General features: G+C 42.2%; 1 protein-coding gene and 1 pseudogene across 3 annotated transcripts in view; one reads left to right on the top strand and one right to left on the bottom strand.

Moving 5' to 3' along the window:
- Positions 1–17348, top strand: part of ZZEF1 (zinc finger ZZ-type and EF-hand domain containing 1) — a 109857-nt gene that overhangs the window by 74463 nt on the left and 18046 nt on the right. Inside the window, exons 34-43 of one of the 2 annotated variants that reach the window (XM_084862799.1) lie at positions 1033–1171; positions 2703–2868; positions 4391–4653; positions 6128–6297; positions 8633–8765; positions 10340–10479; positions 10808–11085; positions 12333–12507; positions 13051–13183; positions 16979–17178. In XM_084862799.1, the coding sequence (XP_084718925.1) occupies positions 1033–1171; positions 2703–2868; positions 4391–4653; positions 6128–6297; positions 8633–8765; positions 10340–10479; positions 10808–11085; positions 12333–12507; positions 13051–13183; positions 16979–17178 (1797 nt within the window). Of the gene's footprint in view, positions 1–1032; positions 1172–2702; positions 2869–4390; positions 4654–6127; positions 6298–8632; positions 8766–10339; positions 10480–10804; positions 11086–12332; positions 12508–13050; positions 13184–16978; positions 17179–17348 lie in introns of both variants that reach the window. The other variant, XM_084862798.1, reaches the window with a different exon arrangement.
- LOC311610406 (ubiquitin carboxyl-terminal hydrolase isozyme L3-like) lies at positions 2947–3757 on the bottom strand (annotated as a pseudogene). Its single transcript has one exon. The product of its transcript is annotated as a ubiquitin carboxyl-terminal hydrolase isozyme L3-like (transcript).

The following is a 17348-nucleotide window of genomic DNA, read 5'->3' as shown; positions in this document are numbered from 1 at the left end:
TCTAGAGTGACTTGGCATATTTGCTCTGAACTACTACTGTATGGTGACAGTGACTCATTTCCCTTATCTCTAAGCTATAAAGATAAGCCGTACTGTAGCCTCTAGTTACTTTCCAGTAAAACAATTTGTTTGTTCATGAAACAGTGCCCTTACTATCTCCCCAGAAGGTTTTTCTTTTTAAGTGCTAGTAAACAATGCTGCTTTTACAGTTTCCTGTAACTGTGAACACTTTCCTTGTCCAACCAACTACCCAAGCCAGAAGGCTGGATGTCGTTTTTGACCTTTCCCTTTTACTGATCCCTATATCCTGTGGGTCCCCAAGAATCCTACTTCTGCCTCCTTATTGCTTTTCAAATCTGCCCACCTTTTGTAGTCTCGTTTCCTGCTCAACCCAGCCCTGTGAGCCAGAAGGTCACGGGTTGCTTTAACAGTATCTGTTATGGTCAGTTTCCTATCCAGTCTTGTCCCCTTCAATCCAGTCTTCACGTAATAACCATGCTCAAATCTGATCATGTTAGTCTTCTATTTTAAAATGGTCGGTGACTCTTTGACTAGCACTGGAGGCGCTTTGTGGTTACCCTTTCTAACTTTATCTGGTTATTCCCATCCCCGCTGTATCCTACATGCTGAGTATTTGCCACTTTCTTGAGTCTAGCTCCCTTTTGCTTCCTATAGAGCTTATTATTGCTTTTATTTGGCATGCTCGCACTCTTAACCCCACCCAGCTCATACCAGTTTGTCCCTCAGGTCACAATTGAGGAATTGTCTCAATTGTCTAACACCCATTGATGTCCCTCTTCCCTGTTCTCTAAGCCTTCTGAAATGCCTATGAAAGCTCTTATTATATTGTATGGTGTCATCTGTTTGCTGGGGGGAATTCCTAACTAGACACTGAGCTCCTCCATTTCCTAATCCTAGCACCTAGTACAATGCCTGGAATATTTTTAGTACCTATTAATTATGATGGATTGATTAATGAATAGTGGCATATCAGAAAGTCTATTGGATAATTATGTTTATTTCACCTTACAGATGCACATGTTTATTGCTCGCTACTGTGACCTGTTAAATGTGGACATCTCTTGTGATGGATGTGATGAGATTGCCCCATGGCATCGCTACCGGTGCCTGCAGTGCAGTGACATGGATCTCTGCAAAACTTGCTTCCTAGGTAAATTCGAGGGTCTCAATACGCTGTACCCAAAAGGAATAATTGTTCCTGTTTTCTGTGATCTTGTCCATTTTTAGATTCTCATTGTAACTAAATGAAAATACTGCCCAGTAGTATTCTCTGACTTGTTAGCAAATATGAGCCTTATCTCGCCAGCTGAATTGTAGGTTCCAGAGTTCTGTTACCTTCATCATGCTGGATGTAGGCACTTGATAAATACTAAGGACCAATGAATGTACTTTCAAGGAAATTAGTTTTCCTTTGAATCATGCAGTGTTTAGAAGTAGTAAAATACACATACACAAAAAGCAAACTTCAAAAATTCTTTAAACTCTTGACTTGTAGGTGCTGAGGTAAAACAGACCAACAGTGGGGAGCAGTTGAGTGCTCTTAGTGCACATGGCCTACAGGCAAAAGATACAGCCCCTGCTCTGGAAGGAGACTGGACATTTGTGCTCTAGTACAGAAGTGTGCATACTGACTTACAGATGAGAAGTACAGATTATTTGGAAACATTGGGAAGTAGTAGTGATCACTGCTGTAGGGAAGGCTTGTGGAGGAGGGCGAATATGAATTTGTCTTTGAAGAAAATTAGAACTGGGTGATATGAAGGAAACATTGGAGAGTGAGTGCATCACCATCCAGAGCAGAGCAAGTCCAGTGCCAAAGGAGTGAGCATCTGTACCATGCTTAGGTAGACGTGCTCAAGTGTCCAGCTGAGTGATGGATTGAGACAGGTGGGGCTCAGATTGTGGGCTCTGAGGTATTAGGCTGAGGAATTTGAATGAGTCTACAGAGAGCAGGAAAGGTTTTTCAAGCAGAACATTAACATGATCAGAGCTATGCTAGAGGCAGGTGGTTCTCTTCGTATGGTTTCCCTTAGGAAGTCAATCACAGTGGTGACAAGGGGATTAGTGTCTGGGCTCGGGTTGTGGCAGTGGGAACAGAAGTGGGTCAGGTGTGAGGAGCAGTAAGTAGAGTCCGGCAGTGTTTGGAGACCCACTGGATTTACAGTAGGAAGAAAACCAGAGCAGTTAGTCAGTCTCTTTTGTGTTTTAACATTCTTTCTCACTCGGGTTATGAAGTCTGTTTTAATCTCTGATTCTGAAATGAAAAGGTAAGAGCAAAATCCTGCTCACTCCTCAATGCTTGTTACCAGGAGTACCCAGTAGATGCTTAATATTTGTCAGAGGAGGAGACATGGTAGGTAGCTCACAAATGGGCACATGGATTTATTTCTACCAAACAGAGGTCATAATGGGAATTGGTCATCTACTTGATCAGTCTCTGCTGCACTGGAAAAGGGAGTCAGTCCATGGTACCAGTAAGACGTTCTGTGTGGAGAATATTGTTCATTATATGCTCAGAGCCACTGGGCAGAATGCCTGGTCTCCAAGAGATGCCTGTGGCTCCTAATGTCCTGACCAGTGAATTGGGAATAGCTCTGCTTCTGGGGTTGGTTTAGGTTTGGAAGCAGCTGTTATAAGAGCCCTTTGCCCAATCCACCTCACACTGATATTTTTCTCCCCAGGTGGGGTGAAGCCTGAGGGCCACGGAGATGACCATGAAATGGTCAACATGGAGTTCACCTGCAATCACTGCCGGGGTTTTATCATAGGCCGGAGGATGAATTGCAATGTGTGCGATGACTTTGACCTTTGCTATGGATGCTATGCAGCAAAGAAATATTCCTATGGGTATGTCTCAGATGTTCTCTAACCCTGTATCTTTTTTTTTTTTTTCATGTATTCCTTGGCTTTTTTTTTTTAATTCACATAAAGTTTAATCAGTCAAGTTAATGAAAATATCCAAATTTTTGAGTTAGTGTATGGCAGGAGAAATTAAATTTTTGTCGCAAATAATACAATACTTGGTGTTTCCATTATGACAAACTATGCTGCAGAAAGAGCAATTGCTTTGAATCTCAATTCATCAGGGTCATGTTCCATAAATTTCTTGCAAACTTCTATGTCTTCCTCTAATAACGTTTCATCACTAGTTTCACCATAGTTAATTGGAAATGATTTCCGTCCATCTAATTCATAGATATGCCCGTCTACATGAACCAATGCAGTAAAATGAAGATCTACTTTTTCATCTATATTTGGTGCCTCAGTCTGACCTTCATGGGCTCTGGTCTCTTGAATAACTCGAATAGCGTCATAGTTCTCCAGATATCTGGCTCGTTCTTCGGGGCTCATTGACACAGACTCCTCTAGGAATTGTTTCAAGGTTGATCCATATTCAAAATGCATCTTGTCTTTATCGTTGGCATGGATCAGTCCAGTTGTTCCACAGGCATTGCTGATTGTTTGCTTCATGAAATATACTGACGATTTAACATCTTATCCCTGAGATTTTATTTTTTCCTCTTCTTCTGTTCTGAATACTGCATACTTTTCTGTAATAGGGAAGAGAAGTAATACTGCACACACTGGTCTTGGTACCATGCTAAGGAGTTCAGGATCCATTCCATATCCATCAACAAGTTGCCATTTAGGATGTAGACCTAATTGTTTGAGAAACTAGTGGGTGACCTCAGGGTTGGCCTCCAGCGGCAGCCGGCGGTATCGCTCCATGGCAGCTCTGACAGCCTTCACGGTTATAGCTGTGGCCACTTTTGTCCTGCTCGTCGTCCTTGTCTATTTTTTATAACTTAAAAACCTTTTATTATAAAAACTTTCAAATATGCCTACAAGTAAATAAACTAGTACTAGTACAGTGAATCACCATAATACCCATTACCCAGATTCAGCAGTTAGGAAGATTTTGCTTTGTGTGCTTAGCTTATTCCTTCCTCTCTTTTTTTTGTTTTGTTTTGTTTTATTGTTGTTAAAGTATTTTCAAGCACATTACAGATCTTAAATCATTTCTTTTCTACATACTTCATATCTATCTTTGAAAATTATGGGTGTTTCCTTACATTACCAATATGCTGCAACTATACTTACAAAATTTATCAGTAAGGAGTTCTTACATCTTCTGGTTTTCATAGATAGTTTTCTGGGGGTTGTGAAATCCTGAAATGATATATATAATGTTTGTGTTTATTCATTTTTCTGGGTGAGGACATATGTTTACCTTTAAATTTTTAATAATCATAGCCTTAGAGGTAATGAATGCTCACTTGTGACCATGCATGTGCTCTCCTGAGGCACTGTTATCCTTTTTGGAGCCTCACAAAAAGGTATAGATCTTAAAAATGTCTTGCCTTTGCAGCCATTTGCCTACCCACAGTATCACGGCCCACCCGATGGTGACCATCCGGAGCAGTGACCGACAGAGGCTCATCCAGCCCTACATCCACAACTATGCCTGGCTGCTCTTTGCTGCCCTGGCTCTCTATAGTGCCCACCTGGCCAGCTCAGAGGAAGTGGATGGTGAGAAGCTGGATCCCCAGGCCCGCAGCTGTGCCGTCACCCTGCGGAGCCAGTGCATGCAGCTTGTTGGGGACTGTCTCATGAAGGCCCACCAGGGAAAAGGTGATTGCTCCTCATGCGCAGAAGCCAAACCAAACCAACCCTCAGCTGCTTGTGAAGGAAAAGTGTAGGAATCCCTTTCACATCCCGCGTGGTTCAGGGTTCAGGTTCTGAAGAAAGCCACACACAAATGAAAAGAGACTAGAAAAGTATTAATTTGGGGATATTGTTGGTCAGGCGGGAGCCCACCTCTAGTGGGAGGACTACTCGCTGCTCTGGCCTTACTATCCCTTTTATTGAGACTATGGGATACACCCATAGCCCTTAGGCAGAAAACTCCAATAACAAATTTACATAAGACAACAGAGGTGGAGGTTGCTTCAGCTAAGCAGTTATTTCAACTTAGTTATTTCAACTTAGTTATTTCAACTAAGCAGTGAGCAATGAAGGTTGTTGACAATGATCAGTTTCAGCAGAAAAGCCCAGCAGAGGTGGAACTCTCTGCTCTGTTCAGAGGCTAATCAAGTCCAGTTTTCCACAAAGCGGTGCTCACCCTGGGGCAGAATTTTATTTTGAATTCCCAGGTGCATTTGAGAGAAATGTTGGCATTAAAGTAGCAGTTTTTCGCCGAAACCTGTTTGGCTCAGTGGATAGAGCGTCAGTCTGCAGACTGAAAGGTGCCAGGTTCGATTCCGATCAAGGGCATGTACATTGGTTGCGGGCACATCCCCAGTAGGGGGTGTGCAAGATGCAGCTGATCAATATTTCTAGCTCTTAACCCTCTCCCTTCCTCTCTGTAAAAAATCAATAAAATATATATATATTTAAAAAGTAGCAATTTCTCAAACATATGTACATGTAGATGTAAGATAAATTAATAATAAAACTCTTGATATCTGTGGACGAAATATTTCGTATCTGAATCTATCAGACTTAACTTTGCCAAAGGAATTCAGCCTTTTTTTAAACTTGGAATCCAAATCTACTCCCACACAACTATTCTAAATGAGAGCTATTTATAACTAAAACAGTTTGACTAATAAAATATCTACATGATTTTGACTTTACTGAGGGGAGCTAAGAAGAAAATAACGTGAATATTAAACTTCTGAGACATTTAATGGGGTGTCATTTGTTATGGACTCCCCATTCTAATCTACACTGGGGAAATGAGGCCTGTAATAAGAAGCAGGTGCTTCAGAGCTATTTTGCTACCTGTTTGCCAGTGGGAATTTAGGAATCTGGTTGTGTGGGGCTACTTACTATGTTACTGTTGATGGTTTTCTAAATAGACAATCCTATTGTACCTATTGTTAATAAAGAACATGTATCCCTCACTATCCAAACTTTTGGTGTGATGAAATCAGAGCTGAATAGATTTAGATAGCCAGAGAGGTTTGTATTGAGTACTCCTTGGTTTGGTTTTTAAAGAATTCAGTCTTTTATTTCTATAAAGTAGCAAAGTGGTTTATGGCATTTGCAGGAAATCACCCTTTTTATAAAACTTTTAACGATTCTCTTATTTGCTTCCTTGCAGGTCTTAAAGCCCTAGCTCTTCTTGGTGTATTGCCAGATGGTAGCGCTACTCCAGGAAATCAGGCCCCACCAGTCACGGTGCCCACCCGAACGGCAGAGGAGCAGCCGGAGAAGGAAGCTGTCCAGATTGCGGAGGAGCTGGCAGATGCAGGCCCTTTTGTGCACTGCAATGTAAGTGATGCCTCTACTGCGCAGGTTGAACAGAGAGCCATTCACATGAGGGGCAGAACAGAGAGGTTAAGAGCACGGACTCGACTCAGATTATCTGGGTTCTGATCTGCTCCATCAGACCTTGGGCACATTACCACAGTCTCTTCGCTTCAGTTTTCTCATCTGTAAAACGTGGTGATGATAATACCTATCCTGTAAGGTTGTTGTAAGATTTATATATATTATGTACATTGAGTTAATGTATGTAAAGTGCTTAAAACACTCTTCAAGTAGTTCCAGGTCAGTACTAACTATTCTTACCTGCCTCCTAGTGGTTTTTTAAGGATTGAATAAGATTATGCACCTAAGCCCTGGTTGGTTTGGCTCAATGGATAGAGCATGGGCCTGCAGACTGAAGAGTCCCAGATTTGATTCTAGCCAAGGGCACATGCCTGGGTTTTGGGCTTGATCCCCAGTAGGGGGCGTGCAGGAGGCAGCCAATCAATGATTTTCTCTCATCATGGATGTTTCTATCTCTCTCTTCCTCTCTAAAATCAATAAAATATATATTTAAAAAAAAAATAAAAAGATTATGCACCTAAAAAGATTAGTTTTTGGCCCCTGGTGAACCCGTGACCCTTCGGTGCTTGGGCCAGTGCTCTATCCACTGAACCACACCAGCCAGGGCAAGTATGTCCTTAATTTTTCATGCAAAAAGGTATTTCAGGCTTATCTTAGGCTTTCCCTGCCTAGAGACTGGAATAAGCCTTTTTCTAGGCCATTTTTTTTCCCCTCCCTCAATTGTCTCCACCCTTTGGTGTCCATCTTCTGACACAGTCTCTTAAAAAGCTTCAGTTTTCAGCACTTCCCCATAACAGAACCTACATGTCTCCACTGCTGGCCCTAAGGACCACGTCCCATTTGGGCCTTGAGTACAAATCACTTGTTTAAACTCCCAGGTATTTCTAGCCAATTCCAGGCCATATTAAGGGTATCTCCCCTCCCATTTCCCTCCAGTGACTAGAAATGCTTTTGTTTTAAACAACCAAGAAAACAGCCTCAGCCAGAGGCATCGCCCAGGGGATTTTATCCACAAGGGCCTCAGGCCAGTAATGAGACTCCTTTAGGTGCTACTTATGTGCACTGCAGTGGCACTTGGGAGTCCTGTGATCATGAGTACAGTGATTAGCCAGAGCTTTGGAATTCTGTTGTTCTTAGAAAGGCCCACATGGTACAGAGTATGGTTTTACAGGTCTGACTTTCAGAGGGGTATTTTTTAACAAGGCAAATAGCTCTCCCAGTCTCCGTCCCTTCTTAGGATGATCCTATGATCACTTTTTCTAAGGTGGGGATTGAGGTAGGATTGATGTTGTGGTTACTGTATCTTAGAAAGAGAATGATAAGCAATGGCCACTGGGAGATGTCAGCATCTGATGGCACTTGATGCTGTACAAAACTCAATTTTTGGATTCAAAGCGTCCTGGCCTCCCCAGACTTCTTGGGGTGCCTTCACCACAGACTTCCTATATGACCTACTTTCCGTGTATAACCTGTGTGACAACAGGGAGAAGCACCCCGCAGGCCTAGGGAGTGCAGGTGGTTTTGGGGTAACACAGTGACTCCTGGAGAAATTCAGGCTGAGGGCTGCCACCCTGCCAATCTGGGCAGCTCACCACCAAACTCCTGAGCCCAGAAAACTGTTGAAGCTACTCTAAGGGCCCCTTACCAAGCCTACTTGCCAAAATGGAATTCTCAAAAGTTGTAAGTCAGTGCTGTGTGCTAGAAGGAAATTTATACCTTTGTTTTTCTTTTTTCCCAAGAGAACTTTCCATACTTGGCTTCTGAAAGCCAAATAGGAGGTATTAAAGGTTTTAACGGAGCCACTGCTTACGGGATTACAGGCTCTGACTGAGGGACATCAGGGAAGATGTTTGTTGGGATTGATACCGTGGTTACCGTCTTAGAGTATAGACTTATCATTAGAAATGAAGGACATTTTCTAATGGAATTCAGAGCTATTTTAGTGTGTGAAGGCTGATTGGTTAATGATTTAAACATTTTTTTTAAAATCCTCACCCCAGGATATGTTTTGAGAGAGAGAACATAGATATGAGAGAGAAATAGCAATTGGGTGCCTCACATTAGCTCCACAACCAGGCATCAAACCTGAAACCTAGGTATGTGCCCTGACTGGGAATCAAACCCATAATCTTTTGGTGTACAGGATGATGCTCCAACCAACTGAGCCACCTGATCAGGGCTGATTAATGATTTTAAAGGTTATATTGTAATATTAAAGAGTAAACTTTTGTAGTAAGAAACCTTAATTCTTTTATACTTACCATTTTGATTTTAGGGAGAGAGTGGTGTTCAGAAGGAAGGCATAACTTTGGATCCCAAGCAGAGAAATAAGGCAGATGAAAGTGGGTCAGGCCAGACTCAAATTTCAGACTCTCCTGCTGATGCTGCCACACCTACAGGACTTTCAGGTAAAGACCATTTGACCATTCTCTTGAGTTCTTTCATCTTAAAATACACGTATGCTCACCCCTAAGCTATTGGTTAACACAAGTTAAAATTGGCCAGCAAACCAAGGTGCATGGCTTCTTAGTTCTGTATCAGATGATACTGATAATACTTCAAAAGTCATCTTTTCACCCTAGCCAGTTTGGCTCAGAGCATCGGTCTGTGGACTGAAAGATCCCAGGATCGATTCCGGTCAAGGGCATGAGCCTCGGTTACAGGCTTAATCCCAGCCCTGACTGGGGCATGTGCAGGAGGCAACCAATCAATGTGTCTCTCTCACATCGATGTTTCTCTGTCTCTTCCTCTCCCTGCCACTTTCTCTAAAAATCAGTGGGAAAATGACCTCAGGTGAGGATTAACAAGAACAACAAATTAAAATATAAGTCATCTTTCCTTCCCTTTGCCTGCTTTCCTAGCTTGTTTATTCCCTAATTTACTGAGTGCCCTGTATGTGCCATGTTCTGTGCTAGACCCTGGGGATGAAACAGAGACCAAGCCAGCCAGCCAGACACATAGCTCCTGCCCTTGTGGAGCTTAGTCTGGGAGGGTTTAAGGCAAAGGTGCAGGTGACTGTAATTTGAGGTGGAAAGAGATTCTGGTCAGCAGGGAGGGGTAACACCTCTGCTGACCAGGTGGTTGAACGTTGACCTATGAACCAGGAGGTCATGGTTCAATTCCCAGTCACAGCATATGTTTGGGTTGTGGGCTTGATCGCCAGTGTGGGGCATGCAGGGGATATCTGGTCAGTGATTCTCTCTCTTCATTGATGTTTCTATCTTTTTATTCCAATGGCATGGTATATTAAAAGGCAGTTAAACACTGTGAGCATAGAAGAGCAGGACCAGGGGAATGTGGGTTACAGAAAGAGAGAGAGAGAAGGGTGGGTGGGCTCTACATGTAATATGGCAATTATTAGGCCTCCTTGACCAAAACATACATGTTCAAAAATAAGTTTTTAAAGTCCCAGCTTTGGCCCTGGCCAGTGTTCTCAGTGGTTAGAGTCTTAACCTATGCACTAAAGGGTTGTGGGTTTGATTCCTGGTCAAGGACATGTACTTGGATTGCTGGTTAGCTCTCTGCCCCCAGTCAAGGCATCTCTTTCACCACATCAATGTTTTTCTCTCACTCTCCCCATCCCTTCCCCACTCCCTCCCACTATCTCTGAAAAGCAATGGAGCCCTAGCTGGTTTGGCTCAGTGGACAGAGCGTCAGCCTGTGGACTAAAGGGTCCTAGGTTCGATTCTGGTCAAGGGCACATTCCCGGGTTGTAGGCTTGGACCTCAGTGGGGGTGTGCAAGAGGCAGCTGGTCAGTGGTTCTCTCTCATCATTGATGTTTCTGTCTCTCTCCCCCACTCCCTTCTCTGGGGGGGGGGGGGGGGGAGGAAGAAAGGCAATGGAAAAGAATATCCTCTGAGGGAAATAAATCAAGTCCCAGCTTTGTTCTGTAGCAGCACAGGCGCAATGCAGGGGTTTACTTGCTTCTTTGTACACACATAGAAGCTGACAAAATCTGAAAGTTTGGTATTTTACACTCAGATGCTGAAAATTCAGGAGCAGCGTCTCAGAAGCCCGTCGAGGAAAAGGCAGTTACTCCAAGCCCCGAGCAGGTGTTTGCTGAGTGTTCCCAGAAGAGGATTCTGGGCTTATTGGCAGCCATGTTACCTCCCTTAAAGTTGGTAAGAAACAAATAGGATTTTCTTTTTAAAAGAGCAGTGGTGTTATACGTAGAAGAAAAATGTTTTGTAAGCCATATACTAAAACCAACTCTTAATAGCGGTCAACTGTGTGTTCCTGAGGGTAGGGTTATAAATTAGAAGTAGGGTTGTAAGATGATACTTGAAAATGTATTTTATAATTGATTGTACATAAGCCATTTATGAAAGATACCGCATAATTCCTTTGGCGCTAGGACAGTTGTAAATAAAACAAGAAGGGAACAGAGTCTTTAGTTGGTGATTTGCTGTGGATTTTGTATTGAACAGATTTTTCTCCCTCTCTCAGCAGGATCCCACAGTCCCCCTGATAGACCTGGAGCACGTGCTCCCACTCATGTTCCAGGTTGTCATCTCCAACGCAGGCCACCTGAATGAAACCTACCATCTCACGCTGGGTCTCCTTGGCCAGTTAATAATCCGCCTTTTGCCATCAGAGGTAGATGCCGCAGTGATCAAGGTCCTCTCAGCCAAACACAACCTATTTGCTGCAGGGGACAATTCCATTATGCCAGATGGCTGGAAGACCACCCACCTACTCTTTAGCCTGGGAGCTGTGTGTCTGGACAGGTAGCCACCCCCCCTCTGCTCTACCTTGGTATTCATTTCTTCAAGTCGATGGTCTGGCTGTTGATTAATATCTGTGTGATTCAGTGCTGTTGTCCAGGAATCTTTTGTGGGGATAGAGTTACTTTTATTAGCAAAGCTGTCATCAGACATTAAACTATGCTCAAAACCCACATTAAAACAGCTGTTCGTTCAGTCTGGGCACTGTCTGCTGCTTCAACTCTCTGGTTGGTTTGCTTTTCCTGAGAGCAGTAAGGGGGATGAAGAAAATAGATCTGTTTTCATTATACACCTAACAATCACAATACCAAATTTGTAAAACAGAAATGAAGACTAAAAATTATCCTGGCTCACACCATGTTAAGGACGCTGGGGGTTTTTTTGTTTGTTTTGTTTTAATATATTTTTATTGTTTTTAGAGAGGAAAGGAGAGGGAGAGAGAGATTGAAACATCAATGATGAGAAAGAATCCTTGATCTGCTGCCTCTGCATGCCCCAGTTGAGTGTCGATCCATGAACCAAGAGGTCGCCAGTTCCATTCCATTTGGGCACATGCTGACTTGAACCTGATAGAGGGCTTGCAGGAGGCATCAATCAATCTTTCTCATTGATATTTCTATCTCTCTACCCCTTTCCTTTCCTCTCTTTAAAATCAATAAAGACATAAAAAAAGTAGATTTTAAAATATATATATACTTCTTTCCGACAACAAAAAGAAATAAAAATAACAAAATATATACACATATTTCAAGCTTTTTTTCTGTTAGGAATATGCACAAGCACAGAAATGTGTATAAGTTTTTATGGAGATTTAAAAAACCATAGCTGTAGATAATATGTAAATAACAGATCTTGATTACCCCCCCCCCACTTACATTATATGAAAATCATTATTCTGGTAGTTTTTAAACTAACTAATGAGCCCTAGCTGGTTTGGCTCAGTGGATAGAGCATTGACCTGTGGACTAGAAGATCCCAGGTTCAATTCCGGTCAAGGACACATGCCCAGGTTACAGGTTTGATCCCCAGTGGAGAGCATGCAGAAGGCAGCTAATCAATGATTCTCTCTTATTATTCGATTTCTCACTCCTTCTTCCTTCCTCTCTGAAATCAATATATATATATATACATATATACACACACACACACACACACACACACACACACACGCACACACTAATGAGTGGTTCTTTGGTATGCTTCTGGGTCTAATTTGGAGCTTGTGCACTAATGAAGCTCTTGCCTTCCAGCCGGGTAGGTTTGGACTGGGCGTGCTCCATGGCAGAGATCCTGCGGTCACTCAACAGTGCCCCATTGTGGCGCGACGTCATTGCCACCTTCACAGACCACTGCATCAAGCAGCTGCCTTTCCAGCTGAAGCACACCAACATCTTCAGCCTGCTAGTACTGGTCGGCTTTCCTCAGGTATATCCTTCTGAAGGCCTGGCCACCTCTTTCTGCCTTCAGCACACACATTCAAGTCTCTATAGTATTATCTTTGAAATTTTTCCCCTGTTGTATAATTGCCTTTATATAATATTGATATATTTTTTAAATTATGGGATAATTTGTTTAACTTGCATTTTCAACAATTTAGTCATTTGATTCATTTGGCTTGCCAGTAGTTGGCTTTGAATAATAGTAACTAATATAGTAAATTACAAAGCACTTCAAAGTATAATTTTTCACTTTGGCATTCATTTTGATCTCATTTCTGATCTTCATATCTTTCAACTGTTTGGGACAAAGAGGACTGTGAAATCATGGCAACTTTATCCAGCAAGCACTTAACCCAATTCTGTGCCAGGCACGTGTCAGGCTCTGGACTTGGAGATGAGAACTCCATCCTTGAGTGCTTCTTGAAGTCAGGACACAGCAAAATGACTGGACTTGTGTTTAATTAAGTACTTTTTCCTGTTTCTTTGTGCTATTGATTTGCTTTTTCTGTCTCTCTCTTTCATCTACTAGGTTCTCTGTGTGGGGACCCGCTGTGTTTATATGGATAATGCCAATGAGCCACATAATGTGATCATCTTGAAGCACTTCACTGAGAAAAACAGGGCCGTGATCGTTGATGTCAAAACCCGGAAAAGAAAAACAGGTCCTAATCATAATTATTTCTTCTAAAAATGGAAGGAAGTTGTGTAATCTCTGCATATGTTTTATGGTCAAATTGAAAAAAGTTCCATGTGCACTTAAAGAAAATGTATGTCCTTGTGTTGTTAGTGGAGTGTCCTTTTGACAGTATTTGGGGCAAGTCAATTGATAGTGTTGTTCAAGTCTTATATGTTCTTATGATTTTCTACCCTTAAAATACTGAGATAGGAATGTGTTGAAGTTTCCAACTGTAATTATGTGTATGTCTATTACTCATTTCATTATGGAATGTCCCCTTTTATCTCTGATAATATTTCTTGTTCTGGCTATCTAGGTTAATATTTATGTGACCTATCTAGCTTTTTTAAATTATTATTATTACTAACATTTGCATGGCATATCTTTTTCCATCCTTTCACTTCAATCTACCTGTGCCTACATTTAAAGTTGATTTCTTATAGATAGCACATAGAATAGTCTTCATTTCTAATCCAATCTGACAATCCTTGCCTTTTAATTGAGATGTTTAGACCGTTTACATTTAAAGTAGTTATCAAGATAGTGGAGTTTAACTCTGTTCTCTTCCTGTTTTTAACATTATTTGTCCCATCTGTTCTTTGTGCCTTTTTATTTTCTTTCATCTTCTGGATTGAGTTTTTTTAATTTCATTTTATCCCTACTATTGGCATATAAACTATATTTTATTTATTTATTTATTTATTTATTTATTTATTTATTTATTTATTTATTTATTTTAGTGATTGCTCTAGGATTTACGATAGTTTACCTTCAAATAATTTTTTAGTGGTTGAATTACAGTTTATAATGTTCACCCTTAACTCGTCATAGTCTGCCTTCAAATAATATTATACCACTTCATGTATAGTGAAGACACGTAGATTTTATTTTTATCCCCCATCCTTTGTGCTACCGTTGTCACAAATTTTACTTCTACATGACATAAACCTACCAATACATTATTTTTTTTTAAAGTCAGACACTTTGAAAGACATTTAGAAATGAGAAAACAATGTTTTTCATGTTTAGCCACATGTTTACCTACCATTCCTGGTGTTCTTCATTCCTTTGTGTAGGTTCAAATTTCCATCGTATTTTTTTTTCTTTGGCCTGGTAAACTTCCCTTAACATTTCTTGTAGTTAAAGTCTGCTGCTACAAAAATCTTTGTTTTGGTTTGTCCTACCAAATCAAAGAAATATTTATTTTGACTTTATATTTGAGGATAATTTTATTGAGCAAAACATGCTCGCTGAGAGGTTTTCTTTTAATATTTTAAAGATATTGATCCATTTTCTTTTGGTTTGCATAGTTTATGCCAAAAATTTGTTGTCATTTTCTGTTACTCTTCATAGTGTGTCGTGTGTGTGTGTGTGTGTGTGTGTGTGTGTGTGTGTGTGTGTTTGCGCGCGCACGCGCATATGGCACAGGTCAGATTTCTCATTATAATCTTTGAATCTTGGTTTTCAAAATGTCTCCAAACCAGGATAAATAAAGCAGACTTGTTTGGGGCTCTTGTTTGGGGTCCTTTTGGCCTGCACCACCTTGTGTAGTACTATGTTAAAATCTTTGCTTGAACCCCATCTATGCCCGTTTTATTCATATCTAGTCATCAAGGGTTTAGGTGTTCATGGGCTGAGCCAGGGCTGCTGTGGCTGGGGTTGCAGCACTGGGCTCAGTGGCCCGGATTCTGGGCAGCTCCATCAGCTGAGGTTAACATAGGCAAAGACTGAGGGAGTTCTTGGAGACAAAAGCTTTGGGTGCCTCTGAGAGCCACGAGGGCTGCTTGGCTCCTTGGTGGGGAAAGCTGCGGGGGCCTTCTGCTCTCCTTTTCCTCCAAAGGAGGGGATCCCTTTTGGTGGCAAGATATTGCCATAATATGTCTTTTTTTCTCTGTTTGCTTTTAAGATTTTTCTCTTAATCATTGGTTTTTAGCATTTTAAGAATATTTTTATTAATTTCAGAGAGAGGAAGGGAGAGGGAGAGAGAGATAGAAACATCAGTAATAAGAGAGAATAATTATCCTGACTGGATCAAACCATGACTTCCTGGTTCATAGTTCAGTGTTCAACCACTGACCCACACCACCTGGTGGTTTTTAGCACTTTGATTATGTTGTACCCTGGCATGATTTTCTTTGTTTCTTCAGCTTGGGGATTTATTGAACCTCTAGCTTTTTGGATTTATAGTTTTCATCAAATTTGGAAACATTTTAATCATTATATCTTCAAATAGCTTTTTTGCCCCCTCTAGGAATATTCCCACTCTCACTCATGGGAAGACAGAATATTCTCAGCGTTCCCTGAGTTTCAAGAATTGTTTTGCCTATTGTTTTTTGGTAGACTTTTAAAAAAAACCAAGTTGTTTCCTATATAGATAATTTTCTTTCACATTTGTGCAGATCAGTACTTAGCCAGACTTCTGAGAAAATCTCAATCTCTCTCTTTCTATTTTTCTTTCTCTCTCTCTCTCCCTCCCTCTTTTTCTCTCCTCCTTTCTTCCTCCCTCTTCCTCTTTCTCTTTATCTCCCTTCTCTGTGATATTCTGCCCCATAAATTCTAGCTGCCTTGATTTTCTTGAATACTGACATCTATCTCCTCAGTTCATTGAGACTCTCCTTGGATTTTCACTCCTTGCTCCACAGCCTGGAAATTATCTTTAGACTAGAGGCCTGGTGCACAGAATTCATGCACAGGTGCGGTCCCTAGGCCTGGCTGGCAATTGAAGCATGAGCATCTGGCATGGAAGGGCAGGTCCCAGCTGGGAAGCACCTGGGCCCCCAAGCCTGAGTCACGGCACCCAAGTCCCCACATGGAGATGTGGTGAGCACGGCCAGACACTGTGGTCCTGGGCGCAGCATGGGCCTCTGCCATCTATTGGTTTCACATGGAAGCTGGGCAGGCAGCACACTCTCTCCCGGCCAGCCTCTCAGACCCGTTCCTATGCAAACCCACGGGAAGGCCGATCAGGTGGTCCCAGTGGCTCACCTGGAAGAGGCTGCGTGGGTATGGGGTAGGTGCCTGAGCAGGAGGGCTTCCCTGGTACACAAGCGCTGGCATCCCCGGGGAGGGTAGCAGGGGGAGTGAGGATGAGCTTGGTTGACAACCCGCATACTCACCACACCTCCGTCCCCATCACCCTTGCCCCCAGGTAGCCAGCGAGAGCTCTCAGCATGTCGCCAACGCGCACTGTGTTCCGCGCCACCGCCTGGTGGTCAGCACACATCATAGCGAGCGGCAAACTCCCGGTCTCCCAGTCGAACGACCTCCCTACGGGCCAATTTGCATATTAGGCTTTTATTATATAGGATAGCCAGAGTTACTGGTTTTTGTTTCTTCTTTCAGGGATAATAGTCTTGTAGTCTTGTAATACCTGTTGTCTGATGTCTGCAAACCATTGTTTCATATATTTTCAGTGTTCTGTTTATTGAAGATAGAAGAGTAAATCCGATCCCTTAGTCTTGCTTGGAAGTGGAAGTCTCTTGTGTACTATATTTAAGAACGTTTAACAACCTTTGCTGTCTTTTGGAGGAAACTTGTTTGTGCACAGTAGTAGGAGCATTAATTTCCTCTTTCAGTTGCTTGGTGAATAGGTGGCCCAGTACCATTTTTCTGCTCCCCTGCAAGCTGGCCTTAAATATAACAGCTAAGTTGGAAACAGGGAGATTTTGGGGGTTTGCATTTCTTGGTTCCATAAGGCACATTACTGGGGAAGAAACTTAGCTGCAGGAGGCATTAACTGTACTTTCGATGCCTTCTTTTCCTGCCTGACATCACCCTTCAGTGAAGGACTACCAGTTGGCCCAGAAAGGAGGAGGACAGGAATGCAGTGACTCTCAGGCCCACTTGAGCCAATATTCCCAGCACTTTGCCTTTATCGCCAGTCACCTTCTGCAAACCAGCATGGACAGCCATTGTCCTGAGGCCGTGGAAGCAACTTGGGTCCTGTCCCTGGCCCTCAAAGGATTATATAAAACACTAAAGGTATCGTGAGCTTCTCCCATTGGCTACTGAATCTGGCTGTGATTTAACATCTGCAGGGCATTAACTGGGAAGAAATGCCATCTGGTTTCAATGGAGGCTTAACTGTAGGATTTTGATTACATTTAGAAATGGTTGAGGCCTTGCACAAGGATAGCTTTAAAGCAGAAACA

The sequence above is a fragment of the Pipistrellus hanaki genome (genome assembly GCF_964339955.1).
Source record: "Pipistrellus hanaki genome assembly, chromosome: 16".
NCBI classification, from domain to species: Eukaryota; Metazoa; Chordata; class Mammalia; order Chiroptera; family Vespertilionidae; genus Pipistrellus; species Pipistrellus hanaki.
This window is presented reverse-complemented; position numbering and strand designations above follow the sequence as displayed.